Genomic DNA, 16,185 nt, shown 5'->3' on the forward strand with positions numbered 1-16,185 from the left:
TGTGTCTCGGCTCCCCATCTGGGATAACAACACTGTCCTACCTCACAGGGGTGCTGTGAAGCTATATACATTAAACACTGTGAGGTGATCCGATATTATGGTGAGATGGGGAGAACAGGTAGGTACCTGAGAGAGATGGAGACTGACTGCAATGGAAGTCAAGAGGATGACTTGATGTCAAGGCAATTCTTAATGGGTTTTAAATTAGACATATGCATTAGCATTTACAGAGTCTGGGCCTGTATAATTAGAGAGTTAAATAACATTCTGATATTTACTGGAGGCCAAACCTACCTCAGCTGTTACATTCCTTCGCCTTCTCCCACACAACGCAACAACACTGAAGTTACTCTATTTTTTTCCACTCAGTTTTATTATAAAAATCAACATTTCATTTGTTACAACTCAGTTTATAGTAATAATTGAAAAGGGATTTTTGTACAAGGTTTATATACAGCTTAAAAGTAAAGCACTTTATTTTACAAAAAAAAAGTTAGTGAATGAGTGGATAGGGCTGACCAAATGTTGGCCATTATAATATAAATACATCCTTGCAAAGCACCATCGTACCAAAGTTGATGAACAAGAGACACCAGCTGGCTTTAAGACAATGACAAACAGTGATTAAAGCTTACAAAAAAGGATAAAAACAAATAAAAATAAAATGATAAAAATCTGAAAGCAGCACCAGATCCTTCACTTGCAAACGAGGCTAGTTCAGCTTAAGCCTGGTGGTATCCTCTTTACAAAAGACTCGTCTGTTTTCCCTTCTTGACCCTTCTTGTTTGGCTTAAGGCTCCAGCTGACTTAGTGAGTCTTTCCCAGCTTTTCTTCATTTAAAAGATGGGGAAGGATGTAGGACAGCTCTTCAACAATCCCATCACACCAGGGTACTTTACTAAGATAACTTCTGGATGGAATCTAGTTTGCCAGTTGTGCCCCGTGTAACTTTGGAGCTGGATTTCCCACCCAGCTCCAGTTAATTTTGCTTTAGCATCATTCAGAATCCATCGAGGTCTTCTTCCCTTATTTAAAAAAATTACTACAGAAATTTGCCCAACATTCTACAATTTCTAATAGCATTTGAACCATTACTGCTTAAAAAAAGTTGCAATATTGCATGCCTGCCCTGTACTTAAGAGCTACAAGAACTATTCCTAATTAATTTTCTTTATGCATACTCCGTATGGCAAATAAATTGAGGCTTACATTTCAAGTGAAATCCCCCCAAAAGCAAGAAAATTCCAGGGATAGAAAAGCTGCTTTGGACAATAATTTAAAAATTACTTTTGCATTCAATAATCAGTAACATATTTACTGATTCTTTCTGGTAGAAGCAAGAAGTAATCAGCTATTTTTGCATGGTGTGTGCAGAAAACGGAGAATCTGCCCGTAACTACACCATGTGACCTTCACACTAGCGACAAATGTGACACGGAAAGTAACTGATTACTTTCTAGAATGAAATTTTTGAACGGCACAAATTGACCCGGGAATTTCAGTTTTAGCATTTCCCTTTAGAATGGGAAAACTTAAAATTCATTCAGGTAATGTCTATTAAGCTGATAAGACTGGAAATACTCACAATAGTTGCCTTTCAATAAAATTTAGATAGATTGGACACATTCAAAGAAAGGGGAAAAAAGGCCATAAGGCAGAACTCAGTGTGGGTGTGTAATTCATGTAATGGAGCATTGATAGAAAGCATTCATCATAAAGGTAGGGGTAATGTACAACTTGGAGACCAGATCATCACCAAAGCCCAACAATGCAGGAAATGAGATATTCTCCATTTCCCTTCATGCGCCAGCAATGGAGTGTAATATCTGCTGGCACCAAGCAGCTTAAAAATACACTTTCATTTATCAGTAAGCGAGGTCTGACAGACTGATTTCCATGTAACTGTAAAATACATGGAAAATTCTTACTAATTTGCATTAATTATCAAACTAATGATAATATATCACGTAATGGAATTTTTCCTTTAGTTTCTGGTATCTATAGTAGTATATGTTCTGTAGTATGTTTTGTAGATGCAATCAAGTCTAGGTAATATGAGACACTACAAGCTGCCATTACCTCTTTGCAGAGAGGCAGGGTGAGCCTTCTGGATTATTAATTATTATTATTGGTGGGAGTGGAGGAGGAGAAAATTATTGCCTCTATAGATCAGGCATCTTCACATTAGCAAAGCTCTGTGTGTACATACAAACACAGAGTTATATTTGGGATCTAGAACACAGGAAATTGTAAATTACAGTTCCCAGAGCAAATCTAATCCTTTGGTATAAATTGGTTCAACTGCAAATTCTATATTACCAAGTTTCATTTAATGCTTTAATACGTATGTAAGTAAGCAGGCTGGCTGAATTTTGGATTTATGGAAACTAGAATTTTAAGATTTTAAAATGCTATCATTAGGAAATAGAATTAAAATGTTCCATCAAAGTAGTTCTTTGCATATAAATCTACTGGCTTTTAAAAATATGAAAAAAAAACATGCATGTTCCTTTTAACATGCAATAGGATATGACAGATATACATATGGAGAACCACCTTTCTGTTTGAATCACTATGCAATTCAAACATGCAAAGCTACCGATATAAAGTGTAGTGAACCAGAATGTACACCTAGGGAAACTTATAGTCATGTTTACTCAAATGGGCTATGTGGTTTTTAAAAAGCTATACCTTTCCCTGCTCCCTCCAATTCAACAAGATTAATTTATTTCCATGTGCAGATATTCAGCTACAGACATCCTGATGCATAGGCAGGATAAATTACACACGGTGCACTTGAGAAAAATGCCCCGCTGTATATGGCTCTGATCAGGAAGGGAGAGTGCCTAATTTTAAGCATGCATGTCAACGGGACTACTTACGTGCATGCTTAATGTTCAGCATTGAAGTGCCTTGCTGACTTGAAGTCAATGTGCAGTGGACTTAAAACTTCATTTCTCAGTCAATTTCAAAGTATCAAAGCGCATAGTCCCGTATGTGGGATAGAGACAGCACAAGCCAGGTCTGGTTTGATGGAAAAGGAAGAGAGAGATTGTTCAGTCTCTCTGTCAAATCAGTCCTTGGCCTATCCACCAGGAATGTTCCAATAAGGATGCTAGTTGTGGTGATGTTAAGCAGATCGACATCTACTTAATGGGAACTTCCTTAATCTTAAATCAATTTAAGATTTCCACTTTAGATTCATGTAAATGATTGTAAATGTAGGTCTCAACTTTCCCACCAAATCCCCAACTGGTCTTCATCATCTGACAGTTTTCCTCCCATCATTAAAATAAAAGCAGCAGCAGCTTATTTAAGTACAGGCTGAGCACAGTGAGATACACAGTTCAAATATATTTGGTCAAATTCTGCATTGACTTATGTTCTCCCCTCCACCCCATCCCGCTATTGACTTCAATGGAGTTGTAGCTGGGTGAGAGTACAAAAACTGGGCACTACTGTCCAAAGACAGAGAGCTAATTCTTCTAAAACAAATCCCTCCAGTAGTCAAGTTTAACAAGCATATATTATCTGTAGAAAGTCCTTGTAAAAAGTCAATCCCAAAGAGACAGTCTGACTCTCCCCGTAAGAGGATACCACAGCTTAAGTTGAACCACCTCAGAGTTTTTCAAACAAACAAATTGGCACACTGAAGCATTCTGCAAGTAGAGACTATTGACATCGCAGTACAAGCACTTGGACTGAGATATAACAATGCAATATTCTTCTGAGTTCATTAGTGCAAGTTTCCACATGTGAACCCCACACGAAATGCTGCACATTTAAAAATGTAAACAATGTAGAAGTCTCAATTCTGATCAGCACCCCAGCCTCTGCTCACCCTCTCTTCACATAAATGGATTGGATTTCCTTTTATAGCTCACAATACCTTCCAACATCCATCCTACTGGAGACCACAAGCAAGTTTCTTCACCTACAGGAAGAGTCAAAGGAATAGCTACCAAAATTCCTAGGTACCTAGAACAAAGCTCAAGTTATCAGCTGGGTTAATATTTATGCAAAAGTTAGTGCACCTGACCCAATAGTCAATTCCAATCGTCTGAGGATCATTCTGATTTTTTTTTAAATACTTTGCTCGAAAGCTTCCTTGGGTATCTTCAATTATTAGAAAGGTACAGCAAGAACTCCAAACTTCATGGTTTCCCCTTAGAGATGAAACCGAGAGAGGCTCCAACAGTCAAGCTGAAATGCAGCATGGGCAAGAATCACTCAAAACTTCATGAAAAGTATGGGATTTAAAACTAGAATGTTTTTAGCCTGCATCCCTTAATAGAAACTGACTGTAACAGAGCAGTAAACCCATCTGTCCCTTATGAAGAGTTATTACACCAATGTTGAGCCCCAGTACCTCAATGTAGGAGTCCCTCAGTATCCTTTGTGAGGAGAGGTAAGATTTAGGGTCTGATCTTTGGAGGGGCTCCTGAAACTCCCATTAAAAGTTAATGGGAATAGCAGATTGGTAACACATCCCAAGATCAGATCCACTGTGAGCTCCGCTAGTTCAGGCTGTTGAACGCAAACACTGCACAGGAGTCAGAAAGAGTTAAGAAGATCATATGTTGCCCTTTAGTTCATGCAAACTGTTTTTAAAATGAACTCATACTATCCCTTTCTAATTGCCAAAGGAGCTAAGGAGATACAAAAATACAGGATGCTAATATAAAATGATTTGGTTAAGAATATCTTAAAATTTGACATTCACAGTGGTTAATACTAAAGTATTAAATGCATGCCACGCAAAAGAGGAGGTATGTAGAAATCATACTGAGAAGACCGGCTTACCTAACACGAACACAGCATGAACAGTTAATACAGCAGGGGAAACATTTCTAATGATCAAAATTCCATGTCTTATAGATTGTGTCCCATCCCCCTGGCGACAATGTTTAAATGCTTTCTTACTAGGAAATAATATAAATATATATATAAATGATTTGTATACTGTGATATTAACTATACACTGAAAGTATTGCAAGGATACAGGATTCATTTACAGTAAAACTAGCAATTTATGGTTAAATTTATAGTTTATAAATATGTTGTCTATATTATATGTGGTATAAAAATATTTGACATTTTGTGGGCAACTAAATCAAAACAGTTTTTAAGAGACTAAAATGATTCAGGTCTATGCATATTACCATTGTCAATTACATGAGAATTGGGCTGACTTGGTACAAAATGGAATCCTACGGCATACGCTGAATAAAGAAACCCAACACATAACATGCACTGCAAGACAAGGCTAATAAAAAACGTAGAGGATGAATTTTCATTAGCCCAATTCTAGAAGTACTTTAAACAAGGAAATCTGATTGAACAAAATGGCTCTGGGGGGGAAAGCAGAGGATGCTGGGGTGGAAAATGCCAAAACAATTAAAGACATTTTTAAAAGTATACCCAACAAAATTATTGAACTGCCAGCAATGGAGAAAGTTTTAAAACGGGGGGAGTGATGCAAATGTAGGCAAAAAAAATGCAGATGCATTTTAATTTTTAAAAAGTGTGTGACAATATATTCTAATATTTTATTATATTTGTACACATACATATATAATAAAATACTATAACATATCTATTCGTTGCTACGATTGCTGTATTCCTGTAGAAAACATAAAGCCCTTTGTGTATGGTTAATATCTGTCCTGACTGTTTCTTCAAGTTTAACTTTCATTGCTGGCCCTCCATAGTTAATGTAGAGGTTATTTGGCTACTTCCAAGTATCTATGGTATGCTGCTCTGAGACGGACTTCTTTTTTTATTATTTTTAAAACTTTTTTGGTATTGACGAACCCCACACTTTGCCTCACTGGACAGTGACGCGTCCTGGTCCTTCCATTTTCTCATGTGCTCGGTCACTTCACTGGATTAAGGCATGTTTTTTTGTTCCATTTGCAAAAATAAAAATTTTGTACAAATTTCTATTCTTTTATACAAAAATTTCTTCTTATGGCACAAGCAGCAGATGCTGTTTAAGAAAATATATAAATATCCTTTTTTCTTCTGTACAAATATCTCCAGTATTCCCCACCCCATTTCATAACTTTTAACTGTACACTGTCCTGCCTCCTCCCTCTCCAATAGCTCCCTCCCCCCTTCCCTGGTATGGACAATTTGTATTTACACTTTCGTAGTGGAGGCAGTTAAGGAAGGGGGTGGAGGGGCCCTCATGAGGAGTCCGTGCAGGGGGATGGAGGCGGCGGGTAGAGGTGATGGGAATAGCTCCGTTCTGTGTATGGGGAGGGCGGACAACTTTCATAGTTCTCCTCCGCCGAGAGGTACTGGCTCCTTGGCGTCGGTGGAGGGGGCACAGGCTCGGAATCATAGTTCAAGTCACTGGTGTAGCCCTTAGTCACTGCTGTCGTGACCCGCCGGCTGGGGGCGTAGTCGCTGTCACAAACGTCTGTGCTGCAGGGCGTGGTGGGAGGTGCAAAATGCCGGTAGCTGTATGGCCTGTAGCTATGTAAGGAAATTCATAGGAAAGATGTCAGCGCTTAAATAGAAACTATAAGCCAAAGACTCAGATAACAGGACACAGGCCAGATGTATTGCCTCATGAAGGGAATACTCATTAGCAGAGCTGTGATTTTTCAGAGTGCCGGCAGCTCCAAAACAAGGCCAGCCCCTACCTCCCCCCCCCAAATTCCAACTCCACCTGTCCGGGGACAACCACCCCAAACATTTTCAGAATTTTCACAAATGGAAAAGTTGGAAATTAATTTATTTCATGTCAAAAGAAATGCTTTGTTTCACTTTTGGACATCTTTACTTTTCTTGTAAAGCTACATTAACAAGGGGACTTAATGTGCAATTCACAAACCCAACGAGGAGGGGCTGGTGATGAAGGTACAGCTGGTGGCGCCCCAGCTTATACCCAGTAGCCTAGTGGTTAGGGCAGTCACCTGGAATGTGGAAGAGCCAGGTTCCAATCCCTGCTCTGCAGCAGGGTCTGGAACCCATGTCTCCCCTCCCTCTCCTCCTTGTTTTTGTGAATGGTGTCTAAGTCCCCTAGTGAATCTAGGCAAAAAAATTGAAACGTTTCTTTTCAGGAATGTCAAAATAAACAGTTTTGACATGTCTTAATTTTTTTTTCTTCAACTGAAACCATTTGCCAAAATCGGCATCAATTCGTTAAATGTTTCAGTTGACTTGAGTCTGCATTTCTCATTAAAAATTTTCAATCAAAATATGTTGCCCAGCTCTACTAATTAGCCATCACCTTGGGCTAGACATCACAAAACCTCAACCCTGGTCAAACTGGTACAAAAGGGGTGGGATTTGGGGGGGTTTAGAGGTTGGGGGAAAACAGAGTGTGTGGAGTAGATGTTCTATTTCCTCTGCTGATTAATTCGGCACTGGATCAGAGTCCACAGACAGAAAAGCTAGCTCATGTGACTGTTTTACTGCAGCCAGGAGAAACATCTCCCTGAGCAGCTAACATAGCAGCACATAGGAACTGCAGCTATCAAAAAGCAGTTCTGTAGTGGGTGCAAGAAAAAAATCAAGTTGCACATATAGAGGAGAGCGACTTCTATTGCCCAAGACACTGAGGCTGTAGCAGCCACAATTGCCAGTGCCTCTGCTCCAAAATCAGAATGCCAATTCCTCTAGGTCAGTGGTTCTCAACCTTTCCAGACGATTGTATCCCTTTCAGGAGTCTGATTGGTCTTGCATACTCCCAAGTTTCACCTCACTTAAAAACAGACCAAAAAAATACAAAAGTATGACAGCATATTACTGAAAAATTGCTTCATTTCTCATTTTCTCTGTCTGAAATTTTAGTTTGTACTGACTTCGTTGGTGCATTTTATGTAGCCTATTATAAAACGAGGCAAATATCTAGATGAGTTGATGTATCCGCTGGAAGATCTCTGTGCACCCCCAGTGGCACACATACCCCTGGTTGAGAACCACTGCTCTAGGTCAATGTCAGAATGTGAGGAAAGACAAGATGACCAGAAGCAGCAATAGGATATATTTTTGACTGGGAGAGAGAGTTCGAGAAATATCAAACCCAGCGCCACACGCTCAGTATCATTAATGAGATTCAAATGTCACATCAGTTAACAATGATCAGAGTTATCCAAGCCGGTGCCAAGCTTTGATGTTGGTTTGCTTTTTAAGTTGCCAGTCCCTTTTATAGACTTTTCATAATGCCTGAAGGGACCACTATGAACATCTAGTCTGACTTTCCATAGAACCCTGGCCATATCTTCTGTTAAAGGAGAATAGATGATTTTTGAGCCCCAATAACTTCATTATCCACAAGCCCATTAGGAAGAACTTGTATATCTCTATCAAAAACAACTCCCTCTGGTAGTCGACCAGTGCTGCTTCTGTGTCTGGGGTGGAGGGCACGCCCTATAGCCTTGGAAAGGTGCTCCTTTTCTTTCATTTGTGGTAAAAACCCAAATAAATTAAAACAAAATCATTACAGCAAAGAGACTAAACATTCATCTTCGAGGGAAGGGACAGTGTGCATTAACATTACATTAAATAAAAACAATGGGCAAAAGCTTACAAGTCTATAAACAACAGTGAAATACCCTGTTTCCCCGAAAATAAGACAGTGTCTTATATTAATTTTTGCTCCCAAAGATGCGCTAGGTCTTATTTTCAGGGGATGTCTTATTTTTCAGAAATGAAAAATGCCTTATTATCGGTGGATGCCTTATTATCGGGGAGGTCTTAGTATCGGGGGGATGCCTTATATTACAACGAGAGGCAAAACTGTAAGTAGGCCTTATTTTCGGAGGATGTCTTATTTTCGGGGAAACAGGGTAGGCCTTTAAAAAAGGAAATATGTAAAAGTTTAACAATGAACCCCACCCCAGCCCTCCCCCCAAAAGAAAACAAATAGGAAAAGGGTTAAAAAAGGATTTAAAAATGTAAATATAGATACATATAAAGAAAATCAGAAACTCCTCATTGTGGAATCAGAAATAATTATGTTAAGCACTAGCTAGGCTATGTAGCAACGTTATCTATGCAACTTTAGACTCTCTTCTTTCTTTTTCCTTTCCTAGGATCTGCTTGTCATCTCTCTCAAAATGGCAAGGCCCAAATGATATATTGTGTGCCAAACAAATTATTCGTGCAGGAAATTTAAAATAGCATAAGACATTCTTCTAGAGTGAATGGTTCTCTCACTATCTTTCTGGTGTAAATTATTTTCAGTAATAAAAGTAATGAGACACCAAGCTTATGCAAAACTTAAATAAGTTCTGGACAAAAACTGAGTGATGACCCTCAATGATACACATTTGAGAGGAATGCTGCTAACATATTTGTTGCATTCTGTCTTAAATTTTTGGCCCCAATCCTTCAGACACTTATGCACATGCTTCAATGGGACTATCTTTTCAGGGCCAACATACCAGGCAGATTGGACCTGGGGTAAAGATCTGCCAACTGAATGCTGAACGCATCTCACAGTCCAAGTATGACTTCCTGGAGAAAATGGTGAAGACCAACATCCATGTTCTCACCCATGTCGCAAATGAAGAAAAGACCCCTTGCTACAAAATCTAAGGCTATAAACTCATAGCCAACAATTACCACCCAAAACGGGGCCTGGCAATTTATATCAAGCAGGAGATCAACAAATATGTGGTTCTACCTCCTACAGTGCACAAAGGAACAACTACCATCTCCATGCGCATCGGCAAGCTAACCATCATTAATGTATATAAACAACCTGGTACACCATGCCTCAACCAACTCTGCAGAATGTGCAGGACCCTGCTTATTTGTGGGCAACTTTAACAGTCATTACACACAATGAGGCTATGCTGCAAACAATCTTCCAGGCGAAGAACTGACAAACTGGATTTCAGCAAATGATATACGCCTCCTTTTTGATGCGAAACAGCAGGTCCCTTTCCAGTCTGCAAGATGGGGCAGAGGATATTGCCCTGACCCGACGTTCATCTCTAAAGATGATAGATACAGGGCACACCAACACCCATGCCATGGATCGTCCTCAATGACTTCCTGAACACTCAGGACAGACGCATAATGGAATTCAAATCCCAGTTCTCTACTCAAAACCAGCGCCAGGCTGGAACTTAAAAAAACAAAAAAAAACCCAAACAAAACAAAAAAAAGCAGACTGGGCCACTTTCACTATGATTGTGGAAAACACCATCTCCCGCATTCCCCCTTTCTGACCATTTTACTGCACTCCTAATCTCTGCCACGAAGAACAACATTCTCCGGGGATTCAGGTATACTCCCAGCTCCTCCACAAATACAATGAGTGTAAAGACCCAAAAACTGGAGAAGCCCTCCTGGCATCACGGGCTGCAGCAAGGCAGAAATGGTGGCTTGAATGTGTAGAAGGTCTAAACTTCACATGCTGGAGCAGACATGCCTGGAACGCTTGTGGGCTGCAAATCCCACACCTGCTATTAGGCCACAGGTGAAAGCCAATGCCATCGCTGCTAACTGTTTGTGGACTTCAAAACAGCCAGCAAACAGACCGTAGTGCAGACAAGTCCAGCATCAGCTTCAGCAGGTGATGTCCACAGGTGTGCCATTGTCCCAATGGTCTGGGCCATTCAGAAGTAAGGAGATCGATACAGCCAGTGAAGCCACAAAACTGGGAAAAGCAGCAGGAAAAGATGGTATCTATCCTGTGTTATATAACGTGGATCCATTGGCATGGAAATGGATGATGCAGCTTTTCACCAACATCCTGGAGACCGGTGAAATCCCCCGAGTGTGGAGAGAAGCCACGGTCATTTCTTAAAGCCTCTACTGTGACTTTCTGTATTAGCAAACATGGAACTTCCAGCTGTCCATCGAGATACAGCCACGGCACGTGAACTTACATGCACCAAAGCCTACCCAGAACTTCCCATTCAGCAGGTTATGGATAACATATTCTAACACCACCTTAAATCGCGAAAACCACTGTGGACCACCCGTGACCATCTCTTGTCTCTGGATCCAGCCAGGGAATGGCAAAGTGTCTGGACCTCATCTACCATTCCAAACAAACACAGTCATACTGACCCAACAAGCCGCCCTCTCAGTTTGACCCACCTTGCAAACTTTGGACCACACTGAACTGCATCCAAACAACCCACGGAAGACGTGGCTACTGGATTAACAAAGACTCCCCGTCATGCGACTGTGCTGAGAACATCCAAAGCATCCACCGCATCATAGCGCAGCCCCCCAAATATGGATTCAAAGGTAAACTGGATGATATCCATAACATCATGGGGGCAGAAGGGGGTTGAAATGGCTTAAGGACCTACAACTGCATCTATAGCATGTTGCTCTGCAGATGGCATGTGCGAGACATAGAGAGTGGAACTATGCATGTGATTAAAATTAAGCATCTGTATAACTGTTTGCAGGATCAGGGCCTTAGATTGTAAACTCTAGGGCGAGGATGGTCTTTTATTCTATGTTTGTACAGCAATTAGTACAATGAGGCTTTGATCCAGATTGAGGCTATTGTACTAATAAATTACCTGTAAGATCTATGAGTGGAAGGACTGTTTGAAGAATAACCGAATTCCATGGTGTAATGTGAGCGTTCAGTAGCTGGTGATGGTGGAGGATTCAAAATCTAAAAAAAAAAAAAAAAGCATCTTTTTAAAACAGCCACAATAAAATTAAAGGGGAAGAAAAAATTAAATGCAGCCATGACGATATTCCTACCCAATATTAAAGAAAACACTAGTTCGCCGTTTACATCTTTCTTCCTTGTTAAGGCAAAGCTCAGTGCTGCACCGAGACAAAGCCATGGCCCCTTCCCCAGTGTAAATTCCTCTCTATAATCTCAACATCCTGTGAACCTCGCTTGTATCCATGTCCATCTAAGCTATCACTAAGCTTTCCTCCTAAGGAGGGGACTACTGTTGCTATTTTGAAGCACTTAATGCTGAAAAGTAAACCCAAACCAGGCAATTCAATACTAGATTGTCATCAGGTACACTGCTATCCCAGGCAAACTGGCTGATGACTTCCACAACCAGGTCATAGTCACCAGATACTGTGCTGATTCCAGGATTGTTATTTTGCTGCCCCTTGTTCTTTTTATGACTGAACAGATTCTGCTCTTAGAGGAAAGAGGATATTTCAACGGTAGTGAAATAAATATCCTAGGGGGAGTACGTTATGAGGCCTCTGACATCATGGTCAGCAGTTGAAATTCAGCCCACATTGACGATAATTCAATTTATTATCACCTTGTTTTGTGGGTTATAGATAAAGTAGTTGGTAGTATTAGTTGCTACTGGAGGCAAGATTACTTAGGGTACGTCTATACTTACTTCCTGGTCCGGATGTAAGCGATCGATCTTCTGGGATCGATTTATCACGTCTTGTCTAGATGCGATAAATCGATCCCGGATTGATCCCGGAAGTGCTCGCCCTCGACGCCGGTACTCCAGCTCGGCGAGAGGAGTACGCGGCATCGACGGGGGAGCCTGCCTGCCGCGTCTGGACCCGCGGTAAGTTCGGACTAAGGTACTTCGAATTCAGCTACGTTATTAACGTAGCTGAATTTGCGTACCTTAGTCCGAAGTGGGGGGTTAGTGTGGACCAGGCCTTAGAATCTAGACTGTAAACTCTTTTGGGCATGAACTGTCTTTTTGTTCTGTGTTTGTACAGCCACTAACACAATGGGGTCCTGGACCATGACTGCAGCTCCTAGGCGCTATGTTAATATAAATAACAACAACGTGTTTAATAGCATGAAAGCCACCATGGCAATTGGTTCTCCTGCAAGGACTGTGGATAGTAGACTCCCCTTTAGTGATGATCCCTCCATGCCAAGTTGGAGGTGCCTCAGTGGGGTCAAAGGGGAGAAGTTTTCTCTGCCAATGCTGTACCTGTTCTATAGTTTGGGGCTTTTACAGTCTCTAGGACAATCAGTCCAACACCTTTCACAGCACGAAATCCATTAACTTTTTTAGTTTAGCAAGACATTCCTCTGCAGCTTTGGAAGAGGGCATGCTGTACACACACACACGTCCTTCCAATTCACCCACTCCATATTCAACCAAACAGATTTGTTAGACTAGAAATCTAAAACAAAACCCTTGTCAAACAGCTAACCCCAGACATGCACGCTGCTACTGGACTGAAAGATACCCACGCCTGGAAGTGTGACTTACTGGAGGGAAGTAAGTGCCCTTGGTACTCGAAGAACTACTGGAGGATGCCCCTGTGACATGGGCTCTGTCGTAGGGAGGCCCGCTACTTCCGGCCATAATGCTGAGGGAGCTGATCACAGATTTACGTGACATTCCTAAAGAAAACGACAGACACTATGTATATCAATATTAAAATCTTTAAAGCAAAACTGAAGAAGGGATGGGGGTTAAGGCTAAAATATCTCTACAGGATACAGGCACTATAAACACGACTCAAAAAAAAAAAAGTTGTCTGCATTAAACAATCCTAGTTTCCTTGATGGAAAAGCAAAACGAAGTTACTCAGGGGATAAACATGCTGGCTTAACGTTCTAGCCACTGAACTCAGGAACCTGGCATGGGGCTGCACGAAAGCCTGTGCAAAGAGAAAAGGATTCCTTTCACTTGAATGGCTTTGAAAGGCTTAAGAGAGAAGGCACTTCAGCACTCTCTCTATACTCAAGAATAAAACATTAAACTGATTTTGCCTGTCACATGCGTGCAAGAGGAAAGAGGTTTTGTTCTTTCTTTTCCACATAGTGAGTTTTTGCAACAAAGTGAAAGGAGACTAGGAGGGAGGCCTGGCAGAAGGGGAAGACGCATGTGAATGCATTCCGGACTACAGCGAAAATTATGTTCAAAGCTCCCTCTCATGAAAAGCAGCTTATCACAGGAAGGCAAAAGGGGCTGATGCATTGATATAATGCCATAACAGGCTTGCAAAAAGCATTTACAGGCACCTCTTTTGTTCCAGTTGGATCAGAATAAAGCAGCAAGAATATGGATTTTATTAAAAAGACTTGGCACTGACTAATGAAAGCTCATTATTTGTAAAGAAACAGATACAGGAGTCATGCACATTAATTAAGACTAAGTGCACTTTTGTGACCTAGCCTTAGTTTCGTATCTCATCACCTAGATAAGGTTACAACTTCCGGCTGCTGTTTGCACAATGCTGTTTAAGAGGGTTTACAGAAATGAGGCCATAATTACTTCTGGTCATTAAAGATCCCACAGAACTCTCCACAAGCACACAATACAGGGCATTTGTCCCTGGGACAGGGCAATTCCCAGTCAACATGAGTGACTATATTCCGTCTAAATGCCTGTTGATTTAATTCTCTATTTCCTGAGCCTACAGAATTGTAGAATTGTTGGTGTCATTACACTGGCCCAAGAGGATGAATTTCAGTAGTAAAAGAAGTGATCCCTAGGTATGTGTATATACAGTTACTGGTAGTTCTGCTGCTTGTGGATGACACTGTTAGAAATCAAACAACAATCAAGTAATACAATTTAGAGGGTTCAATCCTGTCTTCCGAGGGGCAGGTTCCCAGAATTATGTATCTGGTACAAACACCTACTTTGCTGGTGAGCATGCACAAGAGCTTGCATTATAACTATATAGTGTCATTAAGAGGCAGGATAAGGAGACCAATGTGGTTTTAAAATGCTTAGACATATTGTTACTTACCTGGGAGAGACCCTGACAGAGAGCTTGGGTGAGGCACATAACCAAGTGGTACGGAGGCTGGTCCATGCACCACATAGTCATTAGTCATTGTTTCCCCATCCCCCTTCATGCGTGGGCACAGCACCCTCTGGCAGATAAAGTACATTGCTCCAACCACAAAAACGGTGAGGATCACTCCAATGATTGAGCCTATGGTATTGTTGGCTTGTGGTGCTGGCTCCTCTGTTGTGTCTAAATGAGGAGAGGGAAATCAGATTCTGTAACTTTCACTGTTAGGTCCAACAATTTCAGACGTGCTAAGATTAGCATGCATGCCACTCTCCCCAAAAGAAAAACTGGAAGCCTATGCTACTGAGCTTCCAAGCCACTTACAATAGCCTTCTAATTAAACATGCAGCGTGAACAAACGCCCACTTGGCACTAGGATGACATTTTTATCTGCAATTAAGGACAGCTACTTTTCACATTTGACCTAAGTAGCATATGAACCTAGGGCAAAAGCCAGTGTTCTAATACCATTAACTCCACCTCCTCTGCTGTCTAGGGGTTTATTATTCATGGCCCAGCATTCATTGATGCTAAATAGGAGAACCATGGAAGCAATGATCAACTGCGTCTGGTGGCATTTCCAAAGACACCTAACCTGCCCCATGTGCCCTTCCAACTGATGGTAAGAGCTACACCTGATCATCTGTCCTAGAAGTATCATCTCTGCAAGGCAGTGTCACCCTGAATTGTTATTACAAGCCCATCAGCAGTCAGACATGGATGCCATTCCTGAAGGCACTGAACTGTAAGCAGTGATATTTCTCAGAACAATGGACAACAACCTGACTATGCCTTGAGAATCTGGGAAGACGAGCAATAGCACTATTCTATTCAGTGTCTTATATCACTCATATCTCCATGGTATCTAAGTGGCTACTTTTCAATCCACATATCCTTGTTCCCTGAAGTCTGCACCAACCCTTTAGCCAATCTCTTTGGCTCCCATATCTAATGAATCTACAGAGATGAGAAAATAAGACCCTGTCCACATTAGAAACAGAACAGAACTAGCTACAACCTTATCCCAGTGCACACATTGACCTAACTTCCCTCCTCCCTCATTACAAACAATAGAGAAGACAGGAAATGGGCTCAGGTCAGTGTTATGTGCACATTTGTGATAGTGTCTTCTGCCGTCTGGCCCATAGGGAGGATAAGGCACCTACTATTACTGCCAACAAAGGGAGATCTCACTTATCTCTGAAGTAGATTCAGGAGCTAAAGAATTAGGGGTCAATTCTGGGTTTACATGTGTGTGTTTTTATTCATTAACTGTGTCTGTTATGTGCAGTACATCAATTGGTTATAACAGGTGAGGAGATTTCCGATTTAAAATTTCTAATAATGTAACAATGATGCCAGTGAACTTTAAGGCTGAAATCTACTCTGGCCTGTAGTTTTTTTTCCAGGGACCTGGAGCCTTTCAAGGCAGGCAGGCCCAAAGGATATTATATTCCATAAACCATAATCTGCAACTATAAACCAAGCAGA

General features: G+C 41.1%; 1 protein-coding gene across 2 annotated transcripts in view; it reads right to left on the bottom strand.

The window, feature by feature from the left end:
• Positions 1-350: 350 nt before the first annotated feature.
• LRP6 (LDL receptor related protein 6) overlaps positions 351-16,185 on the bottom strand; it is a 197,294-nt gene continuing 181,459 nt past the window's right edge. For both annotated transcript variants that reach the window (XM_054038646.1, XM_054038639.1), the window contains 4 exons: positions 14,647-14,877; positions 13,155-13,288; positions 11,505-11,602; positions 351-6,480 (listed from right to left, as the gene is read on the bottom strand). In XM_054038646.1, the coding sequence (XP_053894621.1) occupies positions 6,189-6,480; positions 11,505-11,602; positions 13,155-13,288; positions 14,647-14,877 (755 nt within the window). In that variant the 3' untranslated portion in view covers positions 351-6,188. The remainder of the gene's footprint in view (positions 6,481-11,504; positions 11,603-13,154; positions 13,289-14,646; positions 14,878-16,185) is intronic.

This window comes from Malaclemys terrapin, chromosome 1, assembly GCF_027887155.1.
Source record: "Malaclemys terrapin pileata isolate rMalTer1 chromosome 1, rMalTer1.hap1, whole genome shotgun sequence".
Classification (NCBI taxonomy): Eukaryota; Metazoa; Chordata; order Testudines; family Emydidae; genus Malaclemys; species Malaclemys terrapin.